The sequence below is a fragment of the Mastigoproctus giganteus genome, chromosome 4 (assembly GCF_048544385.1).
Source record: "Mastigoproctus giganteus isolate SK-2022 chromosome 4, ASM4854438v1, whole genome shotgun sequence".
Classification (NCBI taxonomy): domain Eukaryota; kingdom Metazoa; phylum Arthropoda; class Arachnida; order Uropygi; family Thelyphonidae; genus Mastigoproctus; species Mastigoproctus giganteus.
The window spans coordinates 218,753,242-218,771,028 of NC_143578.1; the positions used below are offsets into that span (position 1 = coordinate 218,753,242).

At 37.3% G+C, this 17,787-nt stretch overlaps 1 protein-coding gene across 1 annotated transcript in view; it reads right to left on the bottom strand.

Moving 5' to 3' along the window:
* Positions 1–17,787, bottom strand: part of LOC150087411 (xaa-Pro aminopeptidase 1-like) — a 532,432-nt gene that overhangs the window by 394,200 nt on the left and 120,445 nt on the right. The window contains exon 4 of the mRNA XM_090372051.1: positions 1,641–1,798. Within this exon, the coding sequence (XP_090228177.1) occupies positions 1,641–1,798 (158 nt within the window). The remainder of the gene's footprint in view (positions 1–1,640; positions 1,799–17,787) is intronic.

Consider the following 17,787-nt stretch of genomic DNA (forward strand, 5'->3'; position numbering starts at 1 on the left):
TAACTTCTGTTCCAGGAAAATTAATGGAGGCACTGGTTAAAGAAGCACTGCAGGATCATTTAGACAAGACTTCAGTTATAGCTCAGACACAGCATGGTTTTGTTAAGGGGAAGTCTTGCCTGACCAACTTGATTGGATACTATGATGCAGTCACAAAAGAACTGGATGCAGGGAATAACTTTGATATTATATACTTGGATCTTAGAAAGGCTTTTGATACTGTTGCACATGGAAGACTGCTACACAAATTGGAGCAGTGTGACATTGGAGGCAAATTGCTGCTATGGATAAAGGGGTGGTTGAGGGGGAGAAGACAGAGAGTGGTAATCATTGGACACTGCTCATCGTGGACTAATGTTATTAGTGGAGTCCCTCAGGGCTCAGTGTTGGGTCCATTATTGTTTTCTGTATTTATAAATGATATTGATGATGGTATATCAAGCTTAATGTCCAAGTTTGCAGATGATACAAAGGTTGGCAGGGTTGTCAAGGACACTACTGACACTATGCTGCTGCAACAGGATCTGGAAAGGTTGAGCAGATGGGCTGAGAGGTGGCAAATGAAGTTTAACATTGACAAATGTAAAGTACTACACATGGGAAACAGCAACCCCAGAGCAACGTATCAACTCTGTGGTACTACACTGACAGTGGTAAAGAATGAAAGGGACTTGGGGGTGATTGTGCAGGCAGATATGAAGTTCTCTGAGCAGTGCAGACGGGCTGCAAGAGTAGCTCATGGAGTATTGTCAATGATATACAGGAATTTTTCCAGCAGGGATAAGGCGGTGATTATTCCATTGTATAAGGCAATGGTCAGGCCACACCTAGAGTACTGTATACAGGTCTGGAGGCCTCATTTCAAGAAGGATGTAGAGCTGCTGGAACGAGTACAGAGAAGGGCAACAAGATTAGTGAATGGAACAAAGGGGTGCTCTTACGAAGAAAGGCTTAAGTTTTGCAAATTACAGTGTCTGGAGACTAGGCACCAGCGAGGTGATCTGATAGAGGTGTATAAAGCCTTGAATGGTTTAAGCATGCTCAATGCTGATGGGATTCTTCCTCTAGCTCAGAAAAATCACCTGAGAGGGCATAAATTCAAATTGAGGAAAGACAGATGTAGGATAGACGTGCGGAAATTTGCCTTTAGCCAGCGGGTGGTTGGTTGGTGGAACAGACTGCCATCCCTTGTGGTGGAGGTTGATAGCCTAAATAAGTTTAAGGCTCAGCTGGACAGGTATTTTGAACGAACAGAGGGGTGAAGTGGAAGTGGGTTTTTTTTTTTTTTTTTTTGGCTGATGCTGCATAAGCTTGCTTTCTTGCATCAAATGCCTCTACTAATGCTAATGCTAATGCTTAGTGTGGAATTAATTTTCATTAAAAAAAAAAAAAAGAGAACAGTGAAATAATTTACTGATCATCCATGAGCATATTATTATTTTGTATAAGCATAATTGAAATACTTCATTTTTAATAAAGATTTTCAGAACAATTCATCAAAACAATAATATGATTCATCATGCTAATGCACAGACATCAAAAAACTAACTTAGTACAGAAAGTTTCTGTTTGCTACACTGATCTGATAAATGTTTTCACAACAAAAAAATTTATAAAAAATACCTTGTGGAAATACATACCTGGTGGGCATCACTAGAAGGAATAATGTAAGCCTGTAACGAATCAGTACAATAATCTGGGTTTTTCATTAATGAACGCAGCCGCTTCAGAAGCACCCCTGTATTTTTCATGGCCATATCTAGTGGTTCTGAGGTGGATGAACCGGCACAGTGAGAATCTAGAGAACAACAAGATATTCCATCTGATATAACCTAAAACTATAAAGTATGCTGCTACTCTACACTCTTATTCAATAAGCAATAAGAAAGGCAAAGCCATATAAAATATTCAAACTCCTAGTAGCATTCAATTTACTAGTCAAAAATGATTATTATGCTATTGAATATTAAATTGAAAATAATTATTAATAATGAACTCACCCAAACAATTTAGGTATTTAACAATCAATAATTATAGAATTCCAATTTTCAACATTATAGTTTATTTAAAAAGAATATAAATAAACTTCTTTAATGTACACTATTAAAAACACTGCTCTGTACAAGAACATTGAAATCATTAATTTTTGATAAAGTCAAAGGCCATTCTGTTCATTCAAGAGCAATTTTTTTTTTTCATAATTTTTCTATTAGAAATTTTAAAAATCTCCACAGGATCAAAATGAACCACAAAATAGTAATGACTTGTATATGACTTTACATAATTTCCAGTAGGATAAAATTAATTTACTGGCAACTAATGACAATTATTTTCAGCACATAACACAGTTCAAGTACTCAGAATAACCTATCAGAGTAAAGAAACTTAAACACTTTATCAGTTTGTATGTTAACATCTCATTAAGAGATCAAGCCCATATGCTGCCAATGAGAGGTGCACTGCCCATTGTTAGCAGTTACAACAGTATAATGGCTGCAATAAAACAGTTACAATGTAGTGCTACTTCTACAATGTAAACCTTGAAAGGAGTTTACATTGTGGAAGCGGCACTTCATTGAAAATGAAACTAATAAAACTTGACTTTTTTGTGTTTGAGAACATCAAGTTTTATAATCAGAGCTCATCATCCTATCATTTAGATTATCACGATTATGTACAGGTAAATGATGCAAGTAAGCAAGCATATACAGTGCCGAGAGAACACACTAACCACCTCATCTGTCCATCCCATCTAATAATATGTCTGATTCTTCCTTAAATTTATTTAAATTACCCACTTCCACAATGCCAGATGGTAGTTTGTTCCAACGATCAATTATTTTCTGGTTGAAAGCAAATTTCCATGCATCTATCCTGCAGCCATCCTTTTTCAATTTGAGTTCATGTCCCCTTATATGTATTGTCTAAGAAAGAGTTAGAATACCATCATCAAGGTTACTCAATCCATTTAAACCCTTAAATAACACATCATCAGGTCTCTTCCACAAGTGCCTACTTTCCAAGTGTAGCAATTTACAGAACCAGTCTTTTGTAGTAAGAGTATCTGCTTATGTTCTCTACTAATCTAGTTGCTCTTCTCTTCTCTTCAACCATTCCAAGAGATCCACATCTTTCTTAAAATGAGGCCTCTAGACCTGTATGCAGTATTCAAGGTGTGGCCTAACCACTGCCTTATACAATGGGATAATCATTTGTTTGTCCCTGACGGCCAAGTTTCTATATATCACTGAGAGAATCTTAACAGATGTCATTTCAGAGAACTTCACGATGGGCTGTACAACCCAACTACCACTTCTTTGCACATCTACCTAATTTATGTAAGTCTTGCTGCAATAGTATGCTTTGATTCCTGTTATTAACCACCATGCATACTTTGTGTCATCTGCAAACTTAGACAAGCCTGATATGCCTTCATCAATATTGTTTACAAATACTGCAAACAGTAAGAGGCCCAGTACTTAACCCTGATGGACCGCACTAACAATGTTAGTCCAAGAAAGAGCAGTACCCATTTATTGCCTGCCTGCCTGCCTCTCTCTCTCTCTCTCCCTCCCTCCCCCTGCTACTCAACCATTCCTCTTTCCATAGCTCTTTCCATCATATATTTCAGTAAAGCTTTTGACACTGTTTCAGACAGAAGAAATTGGAGCAGTATATCATTAGAGACAAGTTACGATGTCAAAATTATTTGTATCCAGTTCCTTTGTTACTGTGTCATAGTAGCTAATCATATTGGTCAGACATAATTTCCCCCTTAAACCCATACTGTGATTTTCATGTAATTCCATTCTTGTTAAGACAATCCTGAAATACTTCTCTAACCACTGACTTCGTTATTTTTCCTGGAGCAAAAGTCAAGCATCCAGGTCTATAATCGCTCATGTCTCCCTTTGAGAAAAATGAAACATGAGCAATTACAGGATACACTTGCATATCTCCAATCCATAGGAAATTCTCCTGAATCCAAGGATACCCACACAATTATTGCCAAGGCTCTCATAATTATCTCTTTTGCTGCTTCTTTTAATATAACTGGATAGATCCTGATTACCCAAGTGCCTTATTTACTTTTAGCTTCAGCAGTTTTCCCTCCACTTGCTTCACACTTATAACAAAAGTTACAACTCCCAGTTACAACTTGGTAATTCTGGAATTTCTAGAAGTACACCAACATGTGCAGCCGAACATGGCCACACTCTGGTTGCAGCCTGACTGGAACTGCAATACAAATCATGTTTTATATTGTGCCATTCAGTAAAATATAAAGCATAATTTGTATGACTTTCCACCACGAATAGGAAACTAAAGGGATAGAGGGTACCCCCTGTGGAAGGGGCCCATTCTCCACAAGGGACAGCTGTTTTAGCGTAGAAAAAAGATTTCTGGTGGTAGAGTCGACTAGATGAAAAAGCTAGGATGGGGGGTAAGGGAGGTAGGGGTTGTACGGGAGTAAAGTCATAAGGCCAGGGCACTCTATCTGGGGAGGGAGGAACAGATCACACTGTGGACATGCAGTGCTGCTCTGTTAATAATCCCACACACTGGCCAGGCCAGCTTAAGCTGATGTCAGCAAATCTCATGTCATGCCTCAGAAGAGACATGATATCTGGAGCAAAGGGTTTCCTGGTAGGCTGTCCTCAATGCAGTCAAATTTGGGGGGGGGGGGCTATTAGAACAACACATACTCTACATGCACTCAGCCCAAGTACACAGCTGTCAAACATTTACACAATTACACTTTTTTTTTATGTGCATTTAGGGGGAAGACTGAATAACAGCATATAACACAAGATTCTCTTACATATTTATCATTCTTACTTTAATCATAATACAGACAGCAGGACACAGGTGCCACCTAAAAATAACAACTACCAAGGCACCAAACATTTTTTATAGTAATTACAAACATATATTTAGTCACTGAATGGTTTACATAGGCAACCTAACATCCAGTCATATTTCTATAACTTAACCTGCAAGAATAGCTAATTTAATTTTTATATATAAATATATATATACACATATTCAGAGTACAACAGTTAGCACTTACAGGAAATTCTCCATCATTCCCCATTTTCATATACTTATTGCACTCAATACAGTACCGTTAATAGGTCAGATTTTTTTTTTTTTTCTGGGTTTAGTGGACTCATTTCTCACCCAGCACAATACACGTATTGACATATATATACATACATACCTACATTCACTCACATATATACATATAGTACTCATACATTTGCACATACGTGAGTGCACACATATGCAAAGTATAGCACAGCAGATACTCGTGCACCCAAAAACATTAATGAGTATTATCACATTTAGACTCAGTTGTACACACACACACACACACATATTCACACTTGTATCCATTTATATTTAAAATTTATATAGTCAAGATAATAATAATAGACAAATAACATATATATTTATGGTTAGACATAAAAAATAATTATAGATACATATAACTTATATATTTATATCTGGAAAGTGTTACAGAAGAAAAATGTTAAAAATTACCAAAATGCAAACACCATGCTGGATCATTCCATCATATCTGTGTTATTAAAGTGCCTCCGTAGCCAGGTGGGCAGGAGCAGCAGTGCGTAGCACATGCTTCTTGATTAGACCGGGGTTCGAGCTCGTGCCCACCAAATATGGAGGATGCGGAAAGGTCAGGGAATGACCACCACATATCCCCGGAGCAATATGGCCTTAGTTGATAATGCTCCTAATGCTCTATCAGACGTGACAGAGAGCTTCAAACAAGCATAGATTGTCATACTCACTATCACTCAATGATCTTACCTACCACAAGAATCAAACACCTAAACAAGAGCTCTCCATCATGTCCATCAACCTGGATGTGATAGATTGTCATATGCATAATTGGAATTTATACACACATTCACACAGTACATACACTGATGAGGAACACACAAATATTCTCATACTCCTGAACTTGAACCATTCATTCCATGAAATATACACACATTTATACACACACACACACACACACACACACACACACTGGGCTGTTAGATATAAATTGATATTTCTTTTAACAAATGTCAATATCTAACTTATACATTCTCATTTGGTGGGAAACACATTCTAACAGTTCAGTCTCACTTAAGTTAGTCTATTAATACATGTCGCAATCAAGTAAGTATAATGATCTAAGTAGGGAGGCATGTCACAGTCCAGGTAGTCATAGCATGGTTGCTTCTCCTAGTCTCAAAAACTTTTTGAGCAAACTCAGAGGCGGCCTATAATGCATTTCACCAGATTGCTCATCTCCATGGTTTATAGCTCTAATCTTGAAACATAAGTCTACATCTGTGGGAATTCTGCCAGGTAATTGGGGCAGTCAAAAGACATGGGCCCAATCCGCATCAGCTCCACAAGTACATTTAGGATCCTGGGTGAGACCCAGTTGACACAATTTTGTGTTCAGGGAACTGTCCCATTAACAAAAATGTGGTAGTCCTGGGGCAAAACAATGGGGTGGTTTGACAGAAACTAGGGTTAGCTGCAGCAGAAACCTCCTAGTGACTTTCCCTTTAGGTGTCTGTTCCAACCTCTCTGCCACTGCTGGCAGAGTGTAGTAATGTTCACTTTATTCCTTATTTGATATCCAGTCCGACCTACTCATGGTTACGGTAATCCCTAAGCTGTTAGTTGGGATTAGCTTTTTGAGTCTATAGTTGTGTACTTTTTTAATTATTTCTAAGTCTAGTAGCAATGCTCTTGCAGGTTCTGGCAGGGGCATTAGTTTCCATAAAGAGTACATCAGTACTCTTTATGGAATCTAATTTTCTTTTATTCTTATCTAAAATGGCTCTGTGGTACCACACGCCTGTGCAAAAGGTAATAACTGAGAGAAAGACTGCCTTATAAATAAGAGCAAATGTCTTCCTTTGAAAGACAAGCAGTGCAGCTGATTCGCTGACACCGAAGTTCAAGAGCTTGTCTAGTATAGCCCTTAGGCTGTTCAAAATCTAGTTTGGATTGATTAGTAACTACTTTTCAATTGTTGCAAGCTTTCGTGTAGGCTGATTTATTGGAAAACCAAAGTTTAGATCAGCGTTTCTCAAACTGTGTTTCGCGAAACACTAGTGCTCCATGAGATGTGAACAAGTATTCCGCAAAAAATCATATTTAATAATTAAAAAAAAATAAATAAAATAAATAAATTTTTGCATATTTGTAGCATACACCACTTTTGTATCATTATAATATTTAACATAATTTTTTTTAAAATTAATATACTGGCATAGACTAATAATCAAATAGACCACAGAACACTTTATTTTGGTGAGCTTTGCATAGAGAAGTATGCATAGAGGTAATGACACCTACAAAAAAGTAGCATCATGTGGTGATCTAGTATGCCATTTGTATGTGATTTAGACTGAAGTACATGGATTGAAGGAGAGGGTGAAGCAAACCGATATCATAACTAAACTCACTTCCGTGTATAATTTTTTTTTTGATAATTATTAGTATTTCGAAATATTATTATTAAAATATGTTATCGTGGATTGGTGGTTGAAAAAAGGAACTTTAAAAAGAGAAGCAGGTACTTCAAGTATTGTAACTGTGGTCGATGAAACCGAACACAATATTGTCGCACTTCAAAGTGAAGATGAACAATCGCAGCCTTTTATTCCCCGAAAATCTGAAGTGAAAAAACAGGAACCTACTAATAAAAGACCAAAATGAAAGAATGGTGACAATTATTTGAATTTTGGCTTTACATGTGTTGGAAATAAAGATGCTCCTGATGCACAGTGCATCATATGTAATAATACATTAAGCAACAGTTCTTTGGCTCCCACTAAACTTGTGTGTCGTAACTGTTCCATGAATATTGTTATTTGGTTTTAGGAGCATTAGCAACTAAGGCCATATTGCTCCGGGGATATGTGGTGGTCATTCCCTGACCTTTCCACATCCTCTGTATTTGGTGGTCACGGGCTCGAACCCCGATCTAATCAAGAAGCGTGTGCTATGCACTGCTGCTCCTGCCCACCTGGCTACCGAGGCCAGGTGGGCAGGAGCAGCAGTGCATAGCACACGCTTCTTGATCACAACTTGGTGATGGTCTGAGGTGCCTAGGACCACTCAGAAGAAGAAGAAAGAAGAGGTGAGTCATCCTCTAGGCACCTCAGACCATCACCAAGTTGTGATCTGAGGTGCCTAGAAGACCACTCACCTCGACTGTGTATGTAGCAGGTTTTGATAAAAAGATCAAGCATGTTGGCTGGTATTCTAGTAGGTAAATGAAGAATCTATGCAAGGTAATTAGTACAGTCGAACTTGGTTATAACAAACATGGAAATAAAGAGATCACGGCTATAATGAGCAAAAAGCCATAATGATTTTAATTTACGCATATTCCCATAAAATCGCTCACTGTTATAATGAGTGTATTACACAGATATACCATATAAATTTTGGCAACTATGCAAAATTTCTTAATTGCTCAGTTAGTCAAAAAAATCCAATTCTTGGAATAGACAAAAATGAAAGGGGCAAGTTAGCTTTTAAGACCACCTGCATCGGATTAGGTGCCAGTTTATGACCTAACCTAGTCCTTTTGGGGATGGTGACTATATAATAGTACATTGGTGTTCTGCTTGTAATTCTATGGTCACATTAGATTGTCTTGTATTAACTGAACCATAAATTTATTTCGAGACATCTAAGAATTTTGGAAATGAAGGGTTTGGTCAAAACATCAAAAGCAGATATTGTTGGGATATCAGAGACGTCGTGCCAAATGGATATAAGCAGTGCAGAATTGGAATTTGGGGAGTACGATGTGTACAGAAAAGATAGATAGGCCAGGAAGGGAAGCAGGGTTATGCTGTTAGTTAAGAAACACATAAAATCTAAACAAGGGCATCCAAATGACATTGGTGAATGCAATGTTGAGTCTGTTTGGTGTGACATAAGCACTGGGAAAGGAAAAATGAGAGTAGGTGTGTGTTATAGGCCTAATGAATCTGATGAGTATAATGAGCAATTGGGCAAAGAAATAGAGTGGGCAAGTAAATCAGAATGTCTTATAATGGGGGAATTTAACTTTCCAGATATTGTCTGGAACTTGTGATTGGTCACTCGCACACTAGCAAGACTTTTGTAGATTTATCGGATGACTGTTTTTTACAGCAGCATGTTCGAGGGGAAACCAGAGGGAGTAATACTCTTGTGATTATTCTTCATATGTTAAGAATCTGCAGATAAAGGAACCACTAGGTGGCAGTGATCACAGTGTACTGATGTGGGATTTACTTAAAGATGTAACTACCATGAGGGGTAATGGAAAGGGTTTTTGTTTTCGTAAAGGTGACTACAGTGGTCTCAGGGAGTTTTTAAATTCCATACTGTTGTGGTATCAACTGATAATGTTACCAATGGTGAATTCTAAATGGGAAGCATTCAAAGAATTAATCTTAGAAGCTACTAGGCTTTTCATACCAACTAAGAAATACTGTTCAAGGTTTAGGCCTAAATGGATATCAGATGAATTAATGCAGCTCGCAGCAGAGAAGAAAAATGCATGGGGTGCAGATAAATTATCAGGCAACACAGAAACCTATGGCAGATATAAGCTAGTCTGTAATCAAGTCAAAAAGGAGGTTAGGCAGACAAAGGCAGATTATGAGAAATATTTGGCAAAGGATGCAAAGAAAAACAGCAGAGAGTTCTTTACTTATGTAAACTCTAGAAAGAAAGGGAGGGATCAGATTGGTCCACTTAACATAGATGGTTTGACTATTGACGTTCATGCTCTTGGTCCACTTAACATAGATGGTTTGACTATTGATGTTCATGCTCTTGGTCCACTTAACATAGATGGTTTGACTATAATGTTCATGCTCAGGTAGCTGATAAACTGAATCAGTATTCTGCATCTATATTCACACGGGGAGTTATTCAGGGAGGTGAATGCCATAACTTTATCAAACTAACAGGGAACTAAGTGATTTTGTAATAACTGAGAGCAAAGTGGAGAAGAAATTGTTAAACATAAGGAAGGCAACTGGGGTGAATAGGATCTATCCAGTTATATTAAAGGAGGTGGCAAAGGAAATAAGCAAACCCTTAGCCATAATTATGAAAGTTTCCTTGGACTGGAGATGTGCAAATGTGTCCCCAATTTACAAAGGGGAATCAAAGGGGGACACTAGTAATTACAGATCTGTTAGTCTAACTTCTGTTCCAGGGAAAATAATGGAATCACTGGTTAAGGAAGCGATGCAGGATTATCTAGACAAGACTGCAATTATAGTTCAGACACAGCATGGGTTTATTAAGGGGAAGTCTTGTCTGACAAATTTGATTGGATACTATGATGTGGCCACAAAGGAACTGGATGCAAAGAATAATTTTGATATCATATATTTGGATTTCAGGAAAGCTTTTGATACTGTGGCACACGGAAGACTACTGTACAAATTGGAACAGTATGGCATTAAGGGCAAGTTGCTATAATGGACACTGCTCTTCATGGACTAATGTTATTAGTGGAGTCCCCCATATTTCGATGTTGGGCTCGTTGTTTTCGGTTTTTATCAATGATATTGATGAAGGTATATCAGGCTTAATGTCTAAGTTTTCAGACGATACAAAAGTTGGCAGGGTTGTTAATGACAGTAATGATAGTACTGCAACAGGATCTGGAAAAGTTAAGCAGATGGTCTAAGAGGTGGCAACTGAAATTTAACATTGACAAATGTAAAGTACTGCATATGGGTAACAGTAACCCCAGAGTAACTTATCAACTGGGTGGTACTACACTCAGAGTAGTGGAGAATGAAATGGACCTAGTGGTAATTATGCAGTCAGATGTGTAGTTTTCTGAGCAGTGCAAAAAGGTTGCAAGGTAGATCATGGTGTCTTGTCAACGATATACAGAAGTTTCCCTAGCAGGGATAAGGAGGTGATTTTCCCCTTGTAAAAGCCAATGGTCAGGCTATTCCTTGAGTACTGTATACAGGTGTGGAGGCCTCATTTCAGGAAAGATGTAGAGCTGCTGGAACAAGCACAGAGAAGGGCAACGACATTGGTGAGGGGAACAAAGTGTTGGTGTTACCAAGAAAGGCTTAAGTTCTGAAAATTTTTGCTTCTGGAGACTAGGCATCTCCAGGTGATCTAGTTGAGGTGTATAAGGCCTTGAATGGATTGAGAAAGCTCGATGCTAATGGATTGTTCCTTTTGCTCAGATTACTCACCTGAGGGGACATAAATTCAAATCGAGGAAAGACAATTGTGAAATAGATGTGTGGAAATTCACTTTTAGCCAGCGGGTATTGATAGTTGGAACAATTTTTTTTTTTTTGGTTGATACTATATAAGCTTGTTTTCTTGCAGCATATGCCCCTACTAATGCTAATGTGCCTCTTGATTCCTGGAAAAGTCAAAATTATTCGCAAATTAGAACGTGGTGCAAAAAATGTTGAAGTGTGTAAAAAGTTTTCTTTGTCCTCTTCAACGGATAGACATTGTGGGAGAATAAACAAGTTTACATATCGGCATTGAAAAAGAACATAACCGAAAAAAAAAATGAAGTGCAAGGTTACGAACGTTGATGAAGCATTGCTTCAATGGTTTACTACACAAAGTGCTGGATTTTCAATAGATGGCCCAACCTTGAAGGCTCAAGTGGAAAAATTTGCTAAACAATTTGGACACAACAATTTTGTATGTAACAACGGTTGGCTGGATCAATTTAAAAACCAACAACAACAGTTTATGCAAAATTTAGTGGAGAATCTCGATCTGCAGATCCAATAATGGCAAATGAATGAATTGACTGTATTTGGGCAGAAATCAGGAAAGATTTCAATGACGAAGAAATCTACAATGCCACAAAACAGGAAATCATGTTTATTATTAATTAGTAGTTTTTAATTACAGAGAAATAAATTGTTTAGTATTAAATGTACTGTGGTTTATACAAGCATATTAATACAAATATGTAGGTGTATACTAATATTATTTTTTCTCTCTATTTCTTTTGTTTTTTGAATATATTTCTTTATCAAGTTATTGAGAATTTTAAAAAAATAGGAGGTAGATTTAACTCATCACTGGTATAGTGAGTACTGTTTATAATGAGGAAATTTTGTCAGTCCCTTGATGCTCATTATAACCAAGTTCTACTGTAATTGCAAAAGCTTCAGCAACCCAACCAGCCTGGGTTGGTGTGACTAGAAAATGGAAGCCAGCTGGAGTTGTGAACATTACACATTAAACTTTTATTTCTCAAGTGAAAAAATACCAAGAAAATATTACTCATTGTAAACAATGCACCATCCCTTCCTTGCAGTGAACTTTTGGAGAGTGAAGATGGAAAGTTTATAGTCACGTTCTTCCCTCAACACCTATATTGCAATCTATGGATCAGGAGTTTATTGAAACTCTTAAAAAGCTGTACAGTAAATAACTCTTGAGAAGGCAATCACTATGTAATGGTGATAAAAAATATGTTCAGCTTTTATAAAAGTCTTAACTTGACAGAGTATTTTCTATTTACGGAGCTCTATTAAAGCTGAAATATTACATAAAGCCTGGGTGAAGCTATTTGGGGAAACCGGTGAAGTCTCTGAAGAAACAAGTTGAACTGAACTTCTTGAAATTATTAATAACATTTCTGATTGATTTGATTAGGGAATTGAAGAAGTGACAGAATGGATGAAAAGGGATGCAGACAATCATGGCTTACAAATTTTGACAGATCACAAAAATTGTTGATGGTATTCAAGAAGAGGACAACATGAAGGTGAAGAAGATAAGGAAGAAAATGATAAAAACTGACTCCCTCTCATGGTAAAGCCTCCAACTGCCTTGAAATAGCAATAAAGTGGTATGAAATGCAGGATGAATGCAATGTTCCACAGCTTTTTACAGTAAAATGCTTGCAGACTTAGTACCTAGGAAACAAGCTTCATGTGCTGAACAAACATCACTGTTAGACTTTTTTCTAATAAAGTGTTTTGAAAATGTTAATTTATAATTACTGTACAAGCAAAATGTACAAAGCAATTATATTCTGCCATAAAGCCTTTTTCACAAACAGAACTCAGTGTCGTCTTCCTGATGATTACAAGGAATGTAGTAAGAAGCTGTCCTCCGGGATCTGTCTTTGGCCTACTTCTGTGGAACCTAGTGTTCAATGAATGGCTGAAATGAAACTACAGTAACCCCCCGCTATTCGCGGGGGTTACGTTCCTGAGAAATGTCGCGAATAATGAAAATGCAAATACTGAGTAATGGCTCCCATAGTAATAAAGGGGTTCCGTTCCAAAGTATAAAATATATAAGAAAAGCTAGTCTAAAATTTTATCTATGTATGTATTATATATTCCTTCATAATATGACTATGTACACAGTGAAATGCAAGCATATGGCATCGAAATTAAAATAAGAAACAATTTAATATTAAATGTAATATTTATTAAAAATTTCAAACAAATCTTTCAAACCAGCGTCTTTGCTAGCTAAAAAACTTATCCCGCCAGTGCTACCACCAGTTTCGCTAAAGTGTTGATAAAGGAGTTTTGCCTTTTCACGAATGATGAGTGAACTTAACGGAATTTTATTTTGAGTTCGGTCTTTTATCCACAAATTTAAAGCTTTTTCCATTTTTTCTAATTTAACATCACGAGTTACAGAGCAAATGTTTGAAGCAATTAGCGCGTTTTCACGGACACTACGGCGGATTTTTTTTCCCGATTTCTTGATTGATCGTACCGTTGACTCATTGAGTTTATGTTTTGCCACTGAGGAGACACTTTCACCATTAGAAATTTTATCTAATAACTCAATTTTATTCGCTAATGTCATCACCTTCTTTGATCTTTTCACATTTTCCTTGTTATTCGTAGCCATATTTTTGTAGGGGTTAGAAAGAACTTGTCCACAATAAAGTCACTTTCTTCCGTTAACACGCTCGAAAAAGTCTCTTTTACACTTCAAAACGGTAGATTTATCATTTTTGTAAGCATATCAATTTATAAATTGATAAATTTATTCACTTTATAAGCATATAAATTAAAAGCAAACGACGAAACCTTCCACGACAAGCGCATAACACATACTGAACAAGGATTAGCGAGAAACATCCACGCTCGCGATTTTGTCACCCCTCTCCCCCCCACCCACTGAGCGCTGTTTTGATCGGGAAAGATAATTCTAGCCACGCCCATTTTTTATTATGGCGGAAAATATTCACGGCGCTTTCAAATTCACATTTTTTTTAGGTTTCATTTTATATTAAATCGGCGATTGCGAATACGCGAAACCGCGAATACAGATACCGCGAATAGCGGGGGTTTACTGTATAATCATATCTTAATGGTAGCTTATGCCGATTACGTGGTTCTCTTAGTGGAGGATGATTCACGAGCAAAATTGGAAGAACGTTCAAACTTGATTCTATCAGAACTACATAAATGGTGCAACTGAAAGGGCACCTGTCAGTTACTAGGAACCCAATAGTTTCTTTAGGTGAAGCTCACCTCTAGTTTATGAAAATGATAAAATACTTAAGGATCCTAAATGATAGGTAGCTATGCTTCTTTTGCAATATTACTTACATAGCAGATAAGATCTGGAAATTTGTAGGAATGATTGCATGGATAACAAGGAATGAAAAATAAAAGGACAAAGCCCGAATTTGTTCTTCCTCTTGCCAACTGTTAGTTATGGTGTACATGTATATGGTTAAGACTGCAGGTTATATACAAAAGCAAATATCAAGAAGTTGTTTTGCAGGACTGTTTAAAATGATGAATTCCAGATCATGACTGGACGGCTGCCATTAGACCTACATTCAGTTTTCAAATCCCTGTGTTTTCACTTAAGGAAGTGGTCCAACCTACAGGATATTAGAGCTGGAAAAGGAATTAGAAAATGTGAATTGGAATATCATCGGCTTGGCTGAAACAAGAAGAAGAAATGAATCACTTATAAGTTTATCAAGTGGAAATCTGCTGTACACCAATGGAAACAGTGAGAGGAGTGAAGGTGGAGTTGGGTTTCTGGTCCATAAAGATTTTAAAAACAACATTTTGGAATTCAAAAGTACATCACCAAGGGTGTCAAGACTAATACTCAAGATTTCTAAAAGGTACAAGCTAAAGATTATAATGATTTATGCACCAACATCGAGCCATGATGATGAAGAGATTGAAGAAATGTACACCGAAATTGAGTCTTCTAGATGAGCAGAAAACCCACTACACTATCAATATGGGGGACTTCAATGCTAAGGTTGGAAAAAGACAAAACAGCGCTGAAAGGGGAACTATAGGAAATTTTGGAATTGGTTTTTTTTTGATTTGGTAGTTGTTGGCGCATCGGCTTCTGTGGCCATATTGCACCTCCGAAGGTTTTTGCAGTACTTTGATCCAAGCCCGAGGCGGGAATCGAACCCGCGACCTTTGGGTTGCCGGGCAGGTACTTTACCCACTCGGCTAGCCCGGTCGGCTCTTGGAATTGGTGAAAGAAATGAAAGAGGTGAAAGACTTGTGGAATTTGCAGAATCTCAAGGACTGTCAGTAATGAACACTTTTTTTAAGAAAAGGGTGAACACAAAGTGGACATGGAAGAGTCCAAATGGATTAACTACTAATGAAATCGACTTCATCCTCACTAACAGAAGATATATTGGGAATGATGTTACCATTCTGAATAAGGTAAATGTTGGAAGTGATCACAGAATGGCAAGATGTACACTGATATAGATGTAGGAAAGGAAAAAATTGACTCGAGTAAATAATACAAAGGTCTTTGGGATAACAGAGGAGGAGAAAAAGCAGCATGTACTGGAACTTAAGAACAAGTTTGAGCTTCTGCAAACTGCTCAGGACCAAGATATCGCAGAGGAATATTACAACTTTCTGAAAGTGATAAAGCCCAAGAAACCTACAGGAAAAAAGAAATCCAAAGAAGAAAAAATTAGTCAAGAAACACTTGTCATGATGAACCAAAGACGACAAATGAAAAGCAAGAAAAACACTGAGAGGGAGAAAATTGAGTATACTGAGTTATGCAAAGCCATTAGAAAGAGACTCAGAGAGGACATAAGAAGATTTAACACAAGAAAAGTAGAACAAGCATTAAGGGAAAACAAAGGATTTAAATCAGCAGCAATGAGCAGTAATAAAGAAAGACAAATGATACTGAAACTGAAGAATAGCGATGGTGTACTTATAAACAGCAGAGAAGGCATAATTCAAATAGCAGAAGACTACTATAGAGAATTATACAAGGAGCAGGGGAATGATGCCAGCAGTGGGGAAGATGGATTGCAAAGTAGCAACACAAACGACATACCTGATATTCTTCCTGATGAGGTAGAACATGCATTGAAGAAAATGAAGAATCAGAAAGCCCCGGGGAAGATCAAGTTACTGTAGAGTTGTTAAAATTGGGAGGAAGAGACATAACACAAAAACTGGCAAGGCTCTTCACAAAGTGCATTAGAAAAGGTGTGACGCCTAAGCAGTGAAATAATGCAATCATAGTTTTGCTGCATAAGAAAGGAGATAAATCAGAAATTGGAAATTATAGACCAATTAGCTTGTTATCCCACATCTAAAAGTTGTTCACAAGGGTCATTACTAACAGATTAGAAAGAATACGTGATGAGAATCAACCGAAAGAGCAAGCTGGCTTTAGGACAGGATTCTCAACTATGGATCACCTTCATGTAATATCACAGCTAATGGAGAAAGCAAATGAATATAAAACACCATTATGCCTGGCATTTGACTTCATACAGCATAAGGCAATGTTTCGGGCACTGCAAAGACAAGGCATAGATACCGCACATATTATGATTTTGAAGAAAATATATCAGAGTGCTACCTCCTTTATTAGACTAGACAAAGACAGCAGGAAATTCAAAATTGAGAAAGGAGTTCAACAATGAGACACAATATCTCCGAAGCTGTTTACTGCTGCCCTTGAGGAAGGTTTCAGATTAGACTGGTCGCAGAAAGGAATCAACGTGAACGGAGAGTACCTAAACCATTTACGATTTGCAGATGACATTGTGGTCATAAGTCACGATCCCAAAGAATTAGAGGAAAATCTTAATCAGTTATGCACAGTTAGTAAGGATTTTGGAATAAAGATGAATATAGCTAAAACAAAAGTAATGATGAACAAGTATGCCACAGAAAGGAAAATAATGATTGAAGGAGCAGTAATTGAAAAGGTGGAGTCATATACTTATCTGGGACAAGTTATTAGCTGTAATAATGATAAATGGCTGGAAGTCAAGAGAAGAATAAATTTTTGATGGATAGCATTCAGGAAATATAGTAACATACTGAAGAGCAATATCCCAGTTAGTCTGAAAAGTAAAATAATGAACCAATGTATACTCCCCACCATGACTTATGGAAGTTAAACTTGGGCACTCACCAAAAGAATGGAAGAGAAGCTGAGAACTACACAGCGAAGAATGGAACAAATTATATGGTTTATATGGCAGCAAACCCAAGTAAAGGACATTCTTATCAAAACTAAAGAACTAAAATGGTCTTGGGCAGGACACATAGCTCGAAGACATGATGACAGATGGACTAAGAAAATAACAGAATGGTATCCAAGAGGAGCTAGAAGAAAACCTGGAAGACAAAGGCGGAGATGGATAGATGAAATTCATGAGTTTGTGGGTAGTAAATGGATGGCTAGTGCTCAAAACAGAAGGAACTGGAAAGTTGCTGGAGAGGCCTTCAT